Source organism: Scomber japonicus, chromosome 3 (assembly GCF_027409825.1).
Source record: "Scomber japonicus isolate fScoJap1 chromosome 3, fScoJap1.pri, whole genome shotgun sequence".
NCBI classification, from domain to species: Eukaryota; Metazoa; Chordata; class Actinopteri; order Scombriformes; family Scombridae; genus Scomber; species Scomber japonicus.
In genome coordinates this window covers 12655284-12675659 of record NC_070580.1, presented here as the reverse complement: position 1 = coordinate 12675659, position 20376 = coordinate 12655284, and the positions used below count along the sequence as shown (strand labels likewise).

At 38.7% G+C, this 20376-nt stretch overlaps 1 protein-coding gene across 1 annotated transcript; it reads left to right on the top strand.

The window, feature by feature from the left end:
• The first annotated feature begins 1051 nt into the window (after nt 1-1051).
• wdr1 (WD repeat domain 1) lies at nt 1052-13034 on the top strand. Its single transcript, XM_053316197.1, has 15 exons — nt 1052-1178; nt 2530-2651; nt 4637-4727; nt 4845-4992; nt 5415-5595; nt 6832-6909; nt 7315-7395; nt 7827-8060; nt 8644-8733; nt 9760-9911; nt 10406-10493; nt 10604-10714; nt 10940-11113; nt 11206-11350; nt 11745-13034. Exons 1-15 carry the CDS (start codon nt 1163-1165, stop codon nt 11849-11851), a joined length of 1818 nt encoding a protein of 605 aa, XP_053172172.1. The 5' UTR covers nt 1052-1162; the 3' UTR covers nt 11852-13034.
• The last annotated feature ends 7342 nt before the right edge of the window (nt 13035-20376 follow it).

Here is a 20376-nt window from a genome sequence, read left to right as displayed (position 1 = left end):
TTAAAAAAATGTTTTGAAGGCATTTCCGTGATAAAATATTCAATCTCTTGCAGGATCAAAAGACTTGAAACATTCATTTCCTATGCTGAGGCTCTATTTCCTTATCCAAACAAAGATAGATGTCAGAGATGATGTCCATGTTTGACCTGTATGACATAAACCAATATTGAAAACTTTTATAATCAGTTATATTTAGGGGTATACTGTATATTAATATGACTTTTAATTATTAATAAATTAAAAATAAAATATGTAATTTCAGGCTACCAGGATTATGAAATAGTTCAAACATTGTAAATGAATGTTTTTTTTCTTATAAGTGAAATTAATATTTTATTTATTAGGTCACACATACTTTTTTTTAAAGCTAGGAAAAGTAAAATATTTTAATTTGTTTAAAGTAGAGTATTTCAAGTATTGTCATAATCATACTTTATATATTCTGTAATTAACCACGTACTATACACATATAAAGTAATGTCATTTTAAAACGTTATCTCAGCACGTGCCCTATCATGTTTATGGTTCACACTCAATCTGTTCACCTGTGACGAGTAGAGAGCCAATATACCGGAGTCAAATTCCTTGTATGTACAAACATAGTTCACCAAGAAAAATCATTATGACTGATAATCCAACAGAGAGGCTGTATACTGTCTGCGTGGAAAGACAAAATACTGGGCAAACAATTACGATTGTGGGCAGACAGTAGACATCTGTGGAATCACAATGATGCCTTTGAAGACCCAACCCACTCCTAGATAACAAATCAAATATTTCATATCCTACATGACCAAATCATGCAGTAATGTGCAGAGTACTGAAGTTACAAACTGGATTGGGGCCACAACGCTATTCATGGTATAACGCTACACATACCACTATGTGATTGGTGGAGATTGAAGGGGTGGTTGAACAGCGTGGAGCCTGAGAGGCGTCGTTCAGGGCAAAGTAAATCCATAAAGCAGGGGTGCATGGCTAGTGGTTGACAGACGCAGCGTAGTATCTGAGTTTACTATATATGGACAAAGCCAGGCAGAAGAGAGCTCCACTTGCTTCCGTGTTTGTGTGATCAGGGAGTGCACAGCCGGGGAAGGTTCACTGTCTCCACTGTTTCATTCATTTTGGAAGAGTAACGTTAAGCAAGTGACCAGCCGGGAAAATGCCGCTTGAACTGAGTAAGTCTTTTAATTTGTAATGACAACGACTGAGCAGAAAATGCAGCGAATCTCTTCATTTCTTCCGTCATTTTGGAGCAGCTCGAGCTAGTCAGACAGTTAGCACCAAGCTAGCTAGCCTCGCCCATTGCTGCATTAATGTTGACATTTCATCGCACACATCAAATACACCATCTCGAGATGAGCACTAATGGTGTCAGAGTCAGTGTTGACATGTGTGTGATGAGCCTCGGTTGGTTGAGGAGACGATGTGTCTCGAAATGCAGCCCGTTACAGCCCGTTTATTAAAGTTAGCTTGGGCTAGCTGTGAGTTGAGCTAACGTCAGTCAGAGGAAATAGTTGTGCTCACATCGCGTTGTTGTTATGACATGTCCAGGCAGTCTGCATGACTGTGGGGAAGTAGCTTCAAAGCAGAGGTTCTCAAAGTGAGGTCCGTGGACCCCCAGTGGTCCCTGAGGGTATCTAGGGGGTCCGCAGAAAAAAGGTGAAGCCTTTACTATCATTCTAATTTCATCCATTAGTAACACGGGTACAGAATGTATGTCTGGTCTGGTCATGAGTTTCATATCCTTTCATACATGGTTTAATTTGTGTCAGTTTGGGTTCAGCATTATTAGGTTTAACTATCAGTGTAGATCTAAAGTGATTTGTTTGTAAGTACTGCTCACATGCTGTATGCAAAACAGATAAAAGAGGCTTTGGGTAGTGGATTTGCATTTATGTATATCAGCTAAATAACAAATCAGATGTTCATTGTTTAACTTCATAACGTAAGAAGTCAAATGTGTCTGCAAATTCTGCACAGTTTCAGGAAGTGCATACCGGAAAGCACAATACGTTTATATCTCTCTTGAATTTGTTTATTCTTAACTCAAATAGGTTATTAGTTATTACACATAAGTTATAGCCATACCTTGTGCCATGTCTTATTTGGGTGAAAATACACTTCTTATGGATAATTTATACATGACTTTATTAAATCGGTCTGAACACTGACCTGACCAATAGGGACAAACCTGGTGGTGTGTTTAAAAGTGTCTGGAAAAATGAGTGAGATCAGTGAGGCCATGTTAAACACATCAGGCCCTTAGATAACTTATGAGTAATAGTTCTATGACTATTTTGGAGTAACTGATGCTGATCAAGTCTGGTCATATATTTAATATGCAACTGTTGGGTAAGGAGATATCAGCTTAGGCAGAACAAGTTATAAATGAGCAGGCACTGTACATCTAAATAGGTCTATAGTGTGCTATTACTTGGATGTAAACAATTTCCTGTATTTTCTCATTAAAGTAAATGTTTGCTAGTTTAATGCTTCAGAATGAACTGTCCACCTATCTGCTTTCAGAACATGTATTCGCCAGTCTCCCGCAGATGGAGAGGGGAGTTGCGAAAGTGATTGGTGGCGATCCCAAAGGCAAGAACTTCCTGTATACCAATGGGAAGTGTGTCATCATCAGGAACATTGAAGTAATTTTCACTTTCATTGTTACATTTCAAATGTTGTGTTGCTCAAGTGTTTTAAATGTTTGTTTTTTTACAGTATGGGTCTTATCTTCATAGTTTCGGCCATTATTAAAATGTATCAAGATAACGTTTTACTCACTAATTACAGTGTATTGCTTTGATAACACTGGATCAGCAATAACTTAACACCACCTCAAAATAACTTCACTGACCACTTGTTTGAAAGTTTTATGTTTGTTGCACCTCAGGCCACACTTAAAACCAGTGCTTGGTGTGGTCACAGGTGTGCTCTGAAACCTGACTGGCACAGAGCTGCTTTGTACCAGTTAGATGTGGTGATGTATAATTTCAGTTTGGCACAAAACGGCACATGCTGCTTATGCCATCCTGATTTGACGGCTTGTCTGGCAATTTCACAAAATACCATGTTCCCTAACTTAATGGCAAAACATTGGAGATTAGTCACATGTATTAATCAGGACTTGTCATGCTAAATCCAGAAGGAAATGGTACTAAGTGTACTTTCTCTGCCAGCATTTCAAAGCTGTCCAGAGTTGAAATCAAAGTCTGGCTGCAATGACGGTTTTAAAATAGATTTTTATACATTCTGTATTTAGTACAACTGATCTTGAACAAGCAGCATAACAGCAGCATCTCCACTACCACCCACCTGCACTCCATTAAAACAGGTTTCTTTATCCTTGCCACTAAATAGCACATGTCACACTGGAATCACCAAATGTTAAGGGGCCTCTATTGCACCTGTAACCACACCTGTGGGTGAGGTCGCAGTGTATTGAACACATGCTGAGTAGCGCGGCAACATGAGATCCTCTAACACTGGAGGTCAGCAAAAACATGATTTTCAGCTAATATGAAGTCTTTAACAAGGAAGCAGTTCTGCAAAATGTAAACCATTTTCAACACTTCCTCACTAGCAGTGAAGAAGTGTGAAGTCACATTTGACTACAGTGTGCAGAAAGGCACAAAGAGGGGGTTTTATGTATATGTATTTCATAGAGGTATTTTTCTCAAAAAATTAATTCATAGATTATTTTTTTCAGAACAAGAAAACGTTGGGACTCGTAATGTAGCAATTTTACATTGCTGTCTGTCTCTGTGCCATGAGTTTATAAATGGCTGCAGATCTCTAGAGGAGCTGAGCTGTTGTGGTCAGAGCAGATGTCTGTGGTCTGGAAGTGTGAGGTTCGGGGCCTTGAGTAGGAACCCACCTTTGCAAAAAAAACTCTATTTAAGAATACTTCAATATCATAAAATTAGCAGTGTAGTAAGAACAAAAACAGGATTTTTATTTTATTTTATTCCAATATAAGTACAAATCATTTTGCTGCCTCAACAAATACAGATACAAATACTAGCCTCTCTGCACATTCCTACGGTGAGGCTGCCGATTGCAACCAACTGAATTCCCCTCCCCTAACCACCTCTTTCCAAGTGTGTGGGAGAACCTCCAATGGCTGTGAAACCTGTGAAAAACAGTAGCCAACATTCTCGGCTAAAAACATGAAAAGAAAGAAGAAACATGGTGGTGTAACATGTTAGGCTCCATGTTTGGGCCCCCTCTCCTTATGTGTGTGTATATATAAAGGTATTCTTCCAAGTTAATGAAAGCCCAGCAATTGTTTTCAGGTGACTGTACATTAATGAAAACATACTTATGAATATGACATTATATTTCTGCCAATAGACGTCCTCAAATCTTACGCACTGATCCTTGAATTCACAGTTAAACTTGGCAATTGTTAAACATTTCTGATCACTTGTTTCATTTGCTCTTAATAGACTCAGTTACAAGGTTGTGATGAGCTTAGATGCTGCATCCCTTAACCCCCCACACCCCACCCCACCCCCTTAATTGACCTAATGGAACAGGAACAATGATCAAAACTAAAAATAAACAGCTGATTCTTTTTTTCTTTGTACTCATTTAGTACCTGCTAACTGTCTCATGTTTCCTTCCTTTACAGAACCCGGCTATAGCAGACATTTACACTGAACATGCTCATCAGGTTACTGTTGCCAAGTATGCCCCCAGTGGATTCTACATTGCATCTGGAGGTACACAACCTACATATGAACACATGTCCACAAATGTGTGCATATACTGTAGTTGTTGTTATCATAGTAATGTTTATGATCTACTAAAATAAACTATTGTTTTAAAACCCTTTTTAGATGCGTCAGGAAAGATCCGTATCTGGGACACCACCCAGAAGGAGCATCTGCTCAAGTACGAGTACACCCCTATTTCAGGCAGGATCAAGGACATTGCATGGACAGAAGATAGCAAGAGGATTGCTGTTGTTGGTGACGGACGAGAGAAGTGAGTATTTTGGGGGTGGGGGTTATATTAGACTGACTGAAACTATGTTCAAGAAAAGCAAGAAGTTAGTGTCATGTAACTCAAACTACCATGAGTCAGCATTAAGAGAAGCTCCCAGCACACCATTGTTTGCTTTAGATATTTTTATTTGACATGCTAAGATGACATTTTGGTACGATTTTTAAATAACACTTATGTAGGCCAACTCTCCATGAATAAAATAATGACAAATAAAGCATAAACATGATTTCAGTGTGTTTGACTGTAGCAGCTGTACAGAATGTGGTCTAATTTCAGTTTCTAGTTTAATCCCAGGAGACTTGTAGACTTGCTTTTATAGGGAAAAAGGTGTTTTTGTTATTTCTGTTCCCCTCTCAGACCTCACACACAACAAACTTATGTGTGTTGATCTCTATCTGTAGGTTTGGGGCAGTGTTCCTGTGGGACTCTGGGTCCTCAGTGGGAGAAGTTTCCGGCCACTCCAAACTAATCAACAGTGTAGACATACGTCAGAAACGCCCTTACCGCCTCGCCGCTGCCAGTGATGACACCTGTGGTTCCTTCTTCGAGGGCCCTCCCTTCAAGTTCAAGTTCACATTGCGTGTGAGTTGGAAAGATTAACATTAGCTTTTCTTCTGCAGGCTTGTGTGTATAAACAAATCAGATGGAAGCAATTTGATTCTGATAAACCCTGTCTTGGGGGGGGTGGAAAGGCTTTACTTTTAACAACAGACCAACCAAAGGCTAAATATCATCTTCAATGTGGAGTCTTATTTATAACAAAATAGTAGCCCTCAGCAACTGCACATACAGACTTTAAAACAGCGGTCTAATGTTTATGCCCACTGGTCATCTAGAGTCTGTCACACCCTGGTGGTCTGACAGTGTGGCCTTGTTTGTCTGTTTCCACATTACATAACCCACTTCCCCCATAAACTCTTGAAGAATGTTTGAGCCACATCCCAAATAGAAGTACTGGCCTCTACCACTTTGTAAGCACTAAATTTTCTGTCTTCTTCTAGAAAATCCTTGGAGGCTTATTTTTTAGAATCCAGTCTGGAATTGATTTTTCTGTATAAAAGTCAAGATTAAGTTCTTTAATGATGGCCTGGCTTGTAATAGTCTCATCCAAGATATGTCATAGAGTAGATATGTGAGCTCAAAATACTCTTACATCTTAAGGTTAAATGATTTGCATTTTTAAAAAATGTATAATTCAGTTTTTAGTTAAATCATAGTCTGTATTTGCTTTTGAGAGGAGCTCAGAGCAGCAAGTGCAGTCTCATGTCCTGTTGTTTTCATGTCTTCATACTCATGAACACTTCTCAGGCAACTCCTCAGGTGGATGGAGTAGGCTGTATGGTGCTGAATGTGTGGCTGTCAAATTAGATTATTCCAAGCTTGGAGCTGCTTATGAAATGTTCTTCTCAGGAACAACATTGTTTTGGGGCAGCAGCAACAGACATTCCTGACTCTAACCAGTAGTGAGAGTATATATCTGCTACTCAGTATATATGCTATGGGCTGGTTTCAATGATAACTATTCTTGCAAATAGAATAGAGCCTTTAGTAGTTTGTAGCCAGCCATGATGATCTAACATCTTTTTGAATAAGAAATAATAGAACGTTTCTAATCCCTGAAGAGGATGGCAGAGAATGATCAATATATTAGTTTAGTTTTTCCAGCATGATTAATGTTATGTGTTATATCAACCATGCTGAAAGTCTGAAGGGGAATGTCCTAGATAAAATGTAATGCTGTGTGTATTAATGTGAACAAATGTGTCTGTAAGGATAATTTTTTCTCTTTTTTCTCTTTCTCCCTGGTGACTACAAAAGGACCACAGCCAGTTCGTCAACTGTGTCCGTTTCTCCCCAGACGGAAGTCGGTTTGCCACAGCAGGTGCTGACGGCCAGGTGAGTGTTGGATTGCCAGGTGTGGGCATGTGCTCATGCAAATTTTATATCAAGATTACGTTATTTATATCAAGATTACCTTGACCACAACAATCTTAAAGCAAGACTATGGAATTTCTGCTGAGCAGCAGCAACAGCGACCTCTGCTGCCACAAGTGGTAATTACAGGACGCTGGTGCATTTCATTCTGTTGATATCTGAGCAATAAGGGTACCATGCTATTGTAACAATAGTTGCATAATGCTGCCTTAGTATAACACCGTGACATTTACCAGAATAACATGAATTCAATCTAAGGATCCCTCAGCTTAAAGTGACTGTTTTGTAAGCAACAAATTCACAGAAAAAAACTGTAGTTGTAACAAAAAGTTTTATTAATGTTCTTAACGAATATTCTTTCCTCAGATTTTCCTCTATGATGGAACAAATGGAGAGCGTGTTAGCTCACTGGGTGGGGAGAAGGCCCACAAAGGAGGAATCTATGCTGTAAGTACGGTTTCTTGAGCTGTTTCATGTCAAAACATGCAGAATGCACTATCAAATGTTACCAGTCTGTCTAGTTTTGAACTTACACAAGTCATAACTACAATGCTCATGGTTGTACTCTGGTACAGTAGCTCGGTTGGCTGTGAGGGTTTAGTATTATTATTATTTATTTTTCAGCAGCTATAATCACATGTGGCATGGAGTCAAGCTAAAAGCACGTGAACACAAAATTGCTTCTTTCCCTATTTAAGTTTTGAATTATTGGGAACGCTGAGAGAGAAACCCTTATTTATCTATTTATTTTTCTACATAGCACTGGTGTGTCTGATGTTGAATAAATATCTACAAGGCCTCTTTAAAAAAACAAAATGCACAACTTAACATTACACAGATATTAATATCATAACCTTTTTTTTCTTTACATCCTCCAGCTCAGCTGGAGCCCTGACAGCTCCCAACTGATCTCTGCCTCAGGGGACAAGACTGTCAAGCTCTGGGATGTTGGTGCAGGTACGGCCGTTACCACCTTCAACCTGGGCACTGAAGTGACAGACCAGCAGCTGGGCTGCCTGTGGCAGAACGACCACCTCCTCAGCATCTCCTTGTCAGGATACATTAACTACCTGGACAAGAACAACCCTGACCGGCCCATCCGCACCATCAAGGTCAGACTCTTGAGATGTTAAGGATCTTATTCTTGGATATTATCAATAGTTCCTTGATACACATTCTAAAGTTATTGACTGTTTGTCTCTAAATTGTTGCACACGTATGAATCTCAGCAAGCTCTATGCTATCATTGTACACATTAATAAATATGACCACATTTGTTTATTTCAATGCATAAATGTTCTGTATGTTTTGTGTCAGGAGTGGTACATTTGTGAGAAAGCTCTTAGCTCTTTGTGCAAACATCTGTGGCATGTGATTGTGACATTGGTAGATAATGCAACCTTTCACCAGAGAATACAAGCTTCTGACTGGCATACACATTTGTCAGAAATTGGATGGTGTAAAATGACACCAGTGTTCTTCTTTTTAAGCTCCTGCTTCTCAAAATGTCAGCTTGTAGTGAACTGAACCAGCTATAGGACTAGATTTGATGCACTGACATTTATAATTTGTCACTGCCAGGCCGAAAGCAGTAGGCTTTTACTGGAACTAATAAGCTGCCAAAATCTCTTAGAGATATGTCTGTCATGGGTATGTGTTGATATTCTATAAAACATGTACTTTTGCACCTTACAGGGTCACAGCAAATCCATCCAATGTCTGACGGTTCACAAAAATGAAGGCCGAACCTACATCTACTCGGGAAGTCACGATGGACACATCAATATCCTTTCATTGCTGTTGTGCCAATAAGTGACTGCAAAGGTCACTCTGTAAACCATACTGTATCTAGATTATATTGTTTTTTGACATTATGTAACATGTGCAATTAAAAATGATAATATCCCAGCTCTGTACAGAGAGCATGTTGCAGAGGTTTATTTGGGTTTTATTAGCTCAACAGAATTCCCCACTTAAGAAATGAGTCTTTCTTTTACTATTTCTATGTACAATATTATCAGGCTTGCATTGCTGATACTAAGAATTGGGATCTAAAAGAGTTCAACAGGGAGTTTATCATCATTGGCAGCTAAACCATGTTTCAATGCTGCTCACTTAACACAAATGTGTGCTCTTTCTAAGATACGGAAGGTGTTGAAGCCCAACTGAATTCTCTGAAAGACTGTTCTCATTTTGCTCCAACAATCTTGCTCATTTTTTGGCTTTTTAAATGGGGTCTGAACAATCCCACCCTTACAATAGACTCAGAACCTGAATGAACAGAATTGAATCTTATTAAAAATGAAATGTGTGATGTACTGGGGGAACACAATTACAGCTAACTCCATAGTCATTTTCCAAAATATGACTAAATTGTCCATATTTAGCAGCTGTTTAGTGGGCAGTAGAATTTGTGGAAATGGTTCCAGAAATGTAATTTTTCAAATGAAAGTTTGAAAATTGTATTTCTCATATGAGGGCTCAGAACTAGATGCAGAAGCCTTTGTTGTGCATTCAATAGTACTTGATAATAACCTGGAATTGGGTTTGATTATAGAGAGATGGAAAGTTCCTGCGGCCTTAATCTCTGCATTTGAATCAGTCTTTTGATGCATTAAAGTGTACAGGTAGTTCAGGTGACTCAATACTGACCTGTTGTAGTGATGTGGTGTTTCCACTTCACTATATGTGTGTGTGTGTGTGTGTGTTGATCTTAGAGAGTGAAGAATGAGTTCAATATCCATGTCTTTTTTTTTTTTTTTTTTTTTTTTTTTAGTTTTTTCTTTTTCTTCCTTAACATTTGCCTCACATTACTGGGATGCAGAAACTGGGGAGAACGATTGCTTCTCAGGAAAGGGCCACAGCAACCAGGTGAGCAAAATGGTGACTGAGAGTGACGAGCTGGTGACGTGCAGCATGGATGATACACTGCGCTACATCAATATGAGCAAGAAGGAGTACAGGTAAGGGTCTTTACACTTACACTGTACACAGATGACAGCTATGAGATGAATTTAGTGGGGATTATAATGATGTTCTGCATTTTGTCTGATAGTGAAGGTGGATGTGGGCAGGGCAGCTGCCTTGTAGAAAGCAGATTAAGTTTAGGATTAGATTTTTGTTATGACAGTTGGTAATGGGTGGATGTGCCTGAGCTTAATGTCATGTCATGTAGAGGATCTGCAGAAGTAGACCTTTATTTTGTCACTAGAGATCTGCCCCATCATTTTCTCAGCACTATTGCAGTGGTGGTTTAGCCATCAATGCGTAAATGCTTCTGTTTTTTTTTTATTTTTTATATGTAACATGTATTTATGTATTGTATCGTTAATAAGTGTCTGCCTTTGTAGACTTCTCTTACAGCAGCACCAATCTGTGCATCAGAAGTGAGCTTAGAGGTGGACACTCATCTAACATGTTAATAACCCGGTCTGGTGTTTTTGTTTTTGTTTTTTAGTGCCGCTGATGTGGTGAAGATGGATTTCCAGCCTAAAAGTGTGTCTGCAGCAGCAGGAGGGCTGTCACTGGCTGTGTGCATTGGACAGGTAAATCTCTTTGACTTTATCATCACCCCTTAGCCCAGGCAAGATCTCCCTTTTGAACGCATTTGAGCATTTGTCATGTTTTTTATATATTTATATTTTATATTTCCCAGGTTGTCTTGCTGAAGGATAAGAAGAAAGTCTTCACATTGGATAATCTCGGCTATGAGCCAGAGGTTGGAGTTATCCACCCCGGGGGCTCCACTGCTGCAGTGGGGGGAGCAGTAAGTTTCGACATCTAAGAACATCTAAGATTTTCTCGCCACATGAGTTCAGCCAGCTTTGAAAAATGATTTTGAGTTCAGGGAAAACGTATCATCAGCATGTCCTGGTGTGTAATAATGATTCATTTTAAGTGACAGGACACAGTGCTACACAGTCTTCATCATACCCTGCTGTCATTAGATGTGAGATTAATTCTTATCTTGTTTTGTTTTTTTCTTCTATAGGATGGGATCATTCGTCTGTACTCTGTTCAGGGCAACACTCTGAAGGACGAGGGTAAAACCATGGAGGCTAAAGGGGCGATCACGGACATGGCCTACTCCAATGATGGAGCCTATCTGGCTACCATAGATGACAAGAAAGTTGCCACAGTCTTTATTGTGGCAGATGGCTACTCTGTAAGCATTTGTCTGTCCTATACATACAATATAAAATAGAGTCACCGCCTCTTTTTTTTTATAATTAGCTGTCACTCTTTTTATTTTCCCAGGTCAAAAATGAGTTCTATGGACACCATGCAAAACCAGTGACCTTGTCCTGGTCACCAGATAATGAGCACTTTGCGACTGGTGGGATGGACATGATGGTGTTTATCTGGACGGTTAGTGATCCTGACAAGAGGATTAAGCTTCCAGGTAGGCCGCAAACGTGCACATGTACATTCACCCAACCTAATGCATTTACCTAATGCAATTTTATGCTTTTAAAAAAAAAAATTATTATTATTATTTAAAATAATTTTTTTGACTGTTTTTCACTTTGACATTTGGCAGATTAATCAATAATGAAAATAATTGTATCACTAGTTGTTCTTAGATATTTATAAGCTCAAAGCTCAGGTATAAACATCCTTAATGTTTTTTTAAACAGTCAGAAACTCAGCTAATCTGCTTTGTGATTGGTGCTCTGAACCCTGCCTGCTTCAAACCAGAAATCATGTGTTTATGTAGAATTTCATGGCTTAAAAAAAAAAAGACAATCTCTGTTAAGTCTTTCTGACATTGTTGTTCCATGCTTTGATGTTTGCAGACGCTCACAGGTTGCACCACGTCAGCGGCCTGGCCTGGATAGATGAGCACACTGTAGTCACCACCTCCCACGACGGCAGCATCAAGCAGTGGACTGTTACAGACTGAGCTGCCCGCAGACGCACAGCCACATCTCCAGGGACAAGGACTACTGTAGAAATCAGTCTTTCTTTCTTTCTTTCTTTCTTTTTTTTTTTGTTACTGTATTTTCACTCTCTAAACAGTGTTCTATGCTGTCTGTAAACATCTGAATTGTAAATGGTCAAGGCTGGGAATAGCTCCCATAAAATTATCCAAGATCTGTCTCTTTGATGCAAATCACTAACTTAAATGAAATACACTGAGACAAAATGTTGAAGTATACAATGTAACCATGAGTGCTTTTACATCTCTTTGAGCGTTATGGACCCAGAAACATATTTGTAAGCTCAACATTCCATAGGCGATAGCCTTTAAACTGAAATCCTTGTCTGTGGTTGGGCTCAATGCACCCTGACTTAACGGATGAACCAAAAGTTTGTTGTTTTTTTAAATCAACAAAATGATGTTTGAAAGAAATGAAATCTTTTGGTTACATTCCTGAAATGAGAAGTAACTGGTCCTAACTGCTGTTGCCTGTCACTTTTTATTTTCAAGGTTTTAAGGGGGTGGGTGTCTTTTGCTTTTGCTTTCTTAGGTCTACTTTCTGTGATTATAGCACTTACTGTTGGACAAGGGAGCATTAATAGGAACTGAAAGAGCAAATTTCATATACAATCAAGATGCTGTCGATTCAATTGAAGGTCCTGTATTGTTGCTGTGTTTTTTGTTTGGGCCCACTTTTCTTGTCTCACTTTTTTTTCATGTCTTCATGCATCAGCTTCCCAAGTGGAAGTGATTCATTAATAATAATGATAATAATAAAAACACTTTTTATGCATTTTCCTGTTTGTGCTGATTTGCACTGTTTCTGCTTGTCAAATGCATTTATGTGCAAATTGTTCAATTGCAATCTTCAAAACAGTGTCGCAGCATTCAGGTGCACACTGACTATAACATACTGTAAAAGCCACTGAAGTGTAGGTGTTACCAGATGAGGCAAGACTGAGAAGCAGGTGATAAAACCTTTTCTTAACCAAAAATAAATAAATACTGTTTTCAAGGACTTTCCTGTGAATACATTAGTAAATTTGCCATTATGTAACTGATGTACCTGATTGACCATGAGGCATTGTCACATTGTCCTTTTTCATTTTTGTCTCGCTTCATTGTAAACTGTCTAAATAAAGGAAACATGATTGGGGGAAAAGTATTCTTTAAGAAGGTAGTCTTCGAAATATTTTGTATTTGAGTGTCTGGGGCTGTACTACTCCCCCAAATTTTGAGGTGAGATCTTGAAAAGCATTTCAGGTGAGAAATATGATGCCAAATGTTAAAGGGCAAACAAATCATTAAAATATATGCTCTTGCTCAGGTTCATCTTTAATCAGTGAAAACACAATTACAATGTTGAAACCAAGACAGATGTATAACTTGAATAAAAGTAATGGTCCGTTTCATTTGGTCACCTCAGCTGTTGAGATTGCCCATCATGAGAAAGCTGTGTGCCGGTTGATCGGCAGAGATTAATCAAATCAGGAGCTCTGTCTTAATACATGTTTTAATACAACCTTGGTTCAGGTCTGCATTCTGTTGGACACTGACAAAGATTCACTCCAGAACACAAGAGTCTTAGTCTGTCACAGAGAGGGTCAGATATCGTCAGTACACATTTTGAGTAGAATGTGATATCCTTTTTGGGGAACCTCAAGCTATTCCGGTCTATTATCAATCATTCTTCGACATGTTTCTTCAGACTTCACGGCGTCATGCTGAGGACACACCTTTCTCTATTTGATTTCCTTTTCTCTTTCTTTCTTTTTATTATGCTTACACTGCACACTAACATAAACATAAATATGGAGTAATATATTATCTCAAACTTTGTGTCATAGGCACATTCAATAAATCAGCAATAGAACTTGTGTTGGTGGGCCATAACGTTCTCCTTCGGTAGGTTTCACACTGTGGACCAGAAAGCAGTCTCCTGGTTGGAAGATATGTGTGGGCGTTTCAGCTGGGGAGGGAAGAGAATCTATCATCTGCTGAGAATATTTAGAAACAAAGGAAAATAAATGTTTAACATCATTTTGTTGCATTTCTTGTAATTGTGTTAGATCTTCTGCTGACCTCGCATTCAACTGCACACCTAAAGGAAAGGGATGGGCCATTAGTACTTCATGTGGTGACAAACCAGTTTTGGCATTGCTCTAATGGACAAGAGTGTAAGAGGTAAAGCCTCAATCCAATTTGTCTCGATTGATGGATCTTCATCAATTTGTCCTTTAAAGTTCTATTTGTACGTTCCACTTGTCCTGAACTTTGCGGGTGGTATGGAATATGGAAAGTCCATTTGATTCCTAATGCTAATATTAATTGTCACCGTGATGTAAAGGGCGTGCAATTATCGGAAACAATGCCTGCAGGTAACGTGGAATGATGTGCTGTTTGTTCATTTCTTTTCTAGTAGGAAATACTTCTGGCCATTTGGAAAATCTACCCACTATTACCAAAAGATACGGATAACCTCTATATCTTGGCATATGTGTAAAATCAATTTGCAGTGACTGAAAAGGTCCTTCCGGTTTAGGCAAGTGATCATGTTTTGGTGGATTTACATGTTGATTACAGCGGGTGCAGATAGGGCACCTTTGAATAAATCTTCTAACTTCTTGTTCCAATCCTGTTGTAAACAATTTAGAGATATAGTCTGTTACTGCTTTGTAATTAACATGCGTTACACCATGTACGTAGGAAATAAGAGAATCATATGCTAGCTTGGGTAAAACTATGCGATTATATTTCCATAGATCGTCAATGTCTTTGTGGCATCCTTTTTTCTGCCACAATCTTATTTCAGCATCCGGGGCTTGTTTCTGAAAGGTAATCAGATCGTTAATAGTAAAAGGTGGAATCCGAAATCTGTGCAGCAATCATAACAGTATTGGCGGCCAAGGCGGCATTCACAGCTCCATACATCCCAATTGTTACCTTTTGCTACATCTGAATTTGCTTTTGAATGTCCTGAACATTTTACTATAGCAATTTGGGCTGGTAACATCAAGGCTGACAATGATCCCATAACTAATTCAGCATGTTAAATTGGTTTTCCTGCAGTTGTGACAAAGCCACGATTTTCCCCTATTTCACAAAAGTCATGCGTAACCGAAAAATTAAATTATGGGAGAGAGAAGGGGGTGTGACATGCGGAAAGGTCTAGACAGTGGATTGAACCAGAGCAAATGACATGGAGGCATTTTATACAGACAGACCAAGGCAGTGATCAGCAAAGAAACAAAAGGCAGGAAGGGAGAGCATTTGCATTCAGACCCTACAGCGTGACACTGAGGCAAGATCATATGATAACTTGGTGGGGGAGGTGGTTCTTAGGTGGACAGTTGACAATGTTAACTGCAAGGAGTCATAACAGGAGGAGGGTGTACATTCAGACAAAAGCAATAGATTAAATCATCAGGGGGCAGTAATGATCAAGGGCTGTGACGTCACTAGCTCAAGGTGTTGTTCTCAGATGTCACTTGATTACATCACATCTCTGACCATATGTGCATTTCTTCTTCAGTATTCATCCTGCCACTTAATTATACAATCTTTGGCCCAGTGTCCTATTTTCAGGTAATAATGGCATGTGTTTATGTCTATTAGGGATCTACGATTTCTTCTTCCCCTGTTGAAACCTCTGCCCCTTTGAGAGGAGTAGCTAAAGCTTATTTTAAGTGTGGGGGGCCCCATCTGACTTGGGCCTCCATATATCATATGTCCACCCCTGCCTCTTGGTGGAATCTGTTGAAAAAAAACAGTGTTATTTTCATCGGACTCTGAAAGCATGTGTGATCCCTGTAACTTAGGTTTGACTGTCGTAAATAGTCCCACTGCATCTAATTCTCTTATTTTCTTTAGCAACGCACTCAGGCTGAGTGAATAAATATCCGGTGCAGATCATTTTAGAGTGTAAGCGGCATTTTGGTCTAACCCATTTAAGAAGATTTAATAAAAAATGGATCTTCTTCTTCTTTCATTTCCAATTTAGCTTGCTCCTTCCAATATCACTGGAATCTGGATGCATATTTATGTTTATATTTATATTTTCCCTGTTTCACATAGTCATGGAGCGATGCTGCTACAGACCAGACCATATTTACATATAATGCTCTCGAGTACTAGTAGTAACTTGAGTATTTCACCTGGTTCATTGTCTCTGCCCTGTGGAGAGAGCACACAAACACATGCACACACACACCATAGAAGTTTTCTGGACAGACATGGAAATATGTACATTAGACATCATAGATGGTGTGTGTCAGTCAAGCGTAGTGCAGGCACAAAAGACATTTCCAATTGAAATACATTAGTTTGACAGTCGTGCTGAGTGTCACGAAAAAATGAAAATTTGTGTACATGTACACGAATCTACTACGTTAAATTTTGTATATATTTCATTTAACTGTTGTGAGACTCCGTTGAAGGAAACTAAGATCTCAAAAAGAATTATGCTTTATGGTGCCAATATTTTATCTTGAAAACATTTGGGATAAGAGCCAGTATTAGTTAATATAGTATGACAGAAAACTAATTAAACCTTAAGTTACCCTTAGAAGTTGTAAGTCACAAATCGTTATATTGTATATGCTGTATGAGAAGACTGTAAAGATAGTGCTAAGAAATGTTTCTGCTGTGCCAGTTAATTCACCTTACATCATTTATCACATGTTTAACTGAAGATCTGTAAATTACAACCCAACCTTGAATTTACTCTAACTGTTTTGTAGATGACTGGCTGCAATGTCAACATTAAAACACCTTGCCAGTCACTTATGATCTAATCAGGAAGGTACAAGAATAAGAGGACACAAGAACTCAAAAATAAATAAACATTAATTTGTTAATGTCTGCTCTTGAACTTGAATATAAAGGAACCTGCCCAGCATAAATATCAATGAACACTAAACAGTCAAAGTCCTGTCACGTGGGAATGACCAAAGAGAATATTCCAAAAAAGCCAAAGTTCTTTCCAGTCATGCTGCTTCAGGGAAAACAGAGGTGGATGAAATATCTGAAAAATAGCTAAAAAAAATATCAGAGGGGTTGAATTTCTCTCACAATGTTTACACACAATTTTCCAGTTAAGACAAAAGAGTGAGCCCTTCCTCTGTTCACCTACAGGTTAGTGGGTCAAACAATGATAAGCCTGTTGGGTACATAGTAACGCATTGGAGCAACCTGTCAGAAAAGAGGTAAGTGGAACATACACATTCATATTGCCCTAAATGGAAATGCAGAGTAGTATTTTTCTTGATGTTATGTTTAGATCAAATTGAGGTGAAAATGTCATGTAACACAAAATGCCAACTTTAAAAGATCAGCAATAAGAAAATCATCCCAATTTCATCTGCTTATTTAATGCAGCAGGTGACTCACTGATCAGAAATTTACCTCCTGTAACAAACACTACATTGGCTCCAGCTAGTTCTGGTTAATGTCTAGTCTCCATAAATAAAGTAAGCCAGCAAGTTCTTTTTACTTATTTGCCTGCTTGTTACTTTGGTTGGGAATTCTGCAAGATAAGCCTAACTTTGGACAGCGAGAGTCCTAAGAGTGGTTGGTGAGTTCTGTTTTATCTTACTAATTTTTACAAAATGATTGCTCATGTTATTGGAAACATTTTTGGGTATTTTTCATTTTCCCATACATTTACAAGAGAGTCAGAGCAGTGCAAATGGTTCTCTGTGGCACCTAGGTGATACTAAGCTACTGACACAGTGGGGAAGTACACAGCAGCTGACAAGTCTTTGAAAGACTATTCACCACAGCAAAAAAAAAGCTCTCTGAGATAAAACACATCTAATACATCATCAATGGGATTAACTTTGTATTGTTGCCAGAATCAACATGAGAGGCTAGCACATTAAGAAGACTTAATGTGGATAATATACAGTGCAGGATAGTCTGCTGTTAGTGTTAAAATATAGTCTGGAGTTTGGAGACAATACTATAAGACTTTGTAAACGTGTTATAAAAATATAGAAAATAATGTAATATATCACATGGAGTAAAATATTTTTCTCATTTCAACTACTTTCAAAGGTTTGGCACAACCTGTTATTTTTCCCACTGAAAGGTCTACCCTCACCCTGGGAAACCTAATACTTCTGTTACCTTGACTCCAGGCTGAGAACGGCTGCCCCAAAGGGAGTGTTTTGCTTACAAGCCGGAGTTTAATTACTTGACCATATATTTTTCTCACGGCAGGTCTTGACCTAAATGTGTCTTCCGCACAGTTCACATAGTTTCTCCATCCTCCAGACACATGCTCTAACTAGTGTACCTCCACTGTCATGTTTTCCACTTCTCTTTATGTACTGTCTGTACTCTTTCATGCAGTTTTTGTACGGCAAAAAAATGGTTCACGTTTGTGATTATAGATAGCAAGACAGAATAAAGCAGCCATTGATCAGTTAAGATGTTGCCCGAGGAAAGTTTCTTGGGGAGACTGAAGACCAAACTATTGTGCTGCTTCTGAATAACAAGCTACACTTTGTTCACAATGACTCCACCAGAAGCAGAAAAATTGTCTTTTTCTGCTGGAATGGAGCTCAATAACCATTGAACAGAAAAAGTAGAATCAATCGCTGCCTATTTCTGTGGGATCACAATCAACTGGGTATGAATGTTACTTCGAGAGCTAGTATAGGAGGGCTGTATGCTGTTGTCACTCTCATTTAAGAAGCATATGATCTGGGGACATCTTTTCTGGACTTTGGCCAATTGTGTTATTGAAGGGGGGATTCCTCATGCTTGTGTCAAGGAATGCAGCAAAACAATGGATCACGATAAGCTGGAAGGACACTCTTCTGTTTCTCCTACTATAGAAACAATGAAGGCTTACATCATGGAATTTTCTAAAAGTCGACAATTTCAACTCCTCACTGAGATGATGTATCTCTTGTATACTATTCAAGGTAAGCACCAGGATATTATTTCTATCACATGATAATGACCCTTAATTATGTAGGTCTGTTTTGGTCACAAAAGTTTGACAGCCTATAGCTCCCTGCACGCAGGACACATCTATCCTGTGACTGACAGTCAGATGGACTGCATTTACTTTCTTTGTTTACTAAGTCAAGCAGTGTGAAACCTTGTGACAGTTTCTTCATTCTTGTTCATCTTAAAGCTGAGCTGTATACTGAATAGCTTAAAGTAATAAGAACTAGGACTTATTCAGTACTGTCAGTTTTTTAGGCTATTATTGTTTTTAGGCTATATTGTGCATATTGCTTATTGTGTAAGTCATGTATTTGATACATGCATTAATACTTTTTGATGTGAATCTACATTTTTCCATCTGTAAATGTTTATTGTTGAGTCTTTCTAGTATTTAATGATCTGTACCTGTACCTGATTATAAGTTTTGTGGTACTTTATAACACGTGTAAAGCATGTGATATGTTCTTACAATAGAATAATACTAAAACATTTAATTTTGTTTAACTAAAATGATTATAAACACTTCAGGGCTACAATTAATGCTTCTATACTATAATTCAAGAGGTTATACTATCAATGATATGTTTATGTGTGCCGGGGGCAAAACCCCCGGTTTGAATCCTCACGCTGTCTTACTGAATAGCAGTCATTCAGCACATCAGTCAAAATATATTCAAACAATACAATTTAATGGTTTAAAAACAATTCATAAAAAAGTGATTAAGAGAGTCCAAGCCTGGAGTCCTTCAAATTAATGTGACCAGCACATCAAGATGGTGAAGTCCCGATCTCAGTTCAAGGCAGCTTCTCTTGTACCTTTGCAGTCTAGCAGGCTGACTCCTGTCTCTTATATGTACTTCCAATCAGTCTAAAAGGCACAGCCAGAATAGAATATCCAAGGGCCAATGCCCACGAAGAGTCTGCATTAATAATAAAATGACAGATTTCTTGTGATGATTTTGTACTGTGGTTGTAGGTGCCCCTCTAACAAAAAAGCTGTCCCAAACCTGGCCCCTCCATTAAAACTGGTCTAGGACTGCCACTGTCTCTCATTGCTAATCATCAGCCTCACGTGTACACACACACACACACACACACCACACACACACACACACACACACACACAAACACACACACGCAGGTACTGGGAGGATTGGTCGAGAGAGAGAGACAGAGAAACTACACACATATCCTGTGACATATTGTGTTTTAAAATATTGTTCCACATGCCCCTTTTTAGCTTAAAGCACCTGCCCCTCTAAAGGCCCCTGTGCACCGCCTCTATTTGAACAGAAAGTAGTAATAAGTAGCCAGCTACTATACAATAACTTGAGGCTGCAGATAGTTTTTTTGTCCTGTCCTATGCAATGTTTTGAGTCACCAACTGCCACTGATAACCATGGAGTTCACTTTTCTCTTTTGATCTAGTAGTTTACCTCAGATTGCAATGATGACATAAGAAATAGAGATAGAGAGAGGGAGGTTTAGAGTCATCAAAGTTAATAATTTGTCAGTGTTACTATTACAGCCAAGTCTAGTTCTGTTAGGTC

What these genes read in the sequence shown, in the direction of transcription:
- wdr1 (XM_053316197.1), top strand. An exon ending in CAGCAGGTGCTGACGGCCAG is followed by an intron (nt 6,910 to 7,314) that starts GTGAGTGTTGGA and finishes TTCTTTCCTCAG; the next exon opens with ATTTTCCTCTATGATGGAAC. An exon ending in CTGCTGCAGTGGGGGGAGCA is followed by an intron (nt 10,715 to 10,939) that starts GTAAGTTTCGAC and finishes TTTCTTCTATAG; the next exon opens with GATGGGATCATTCGTCTGTA.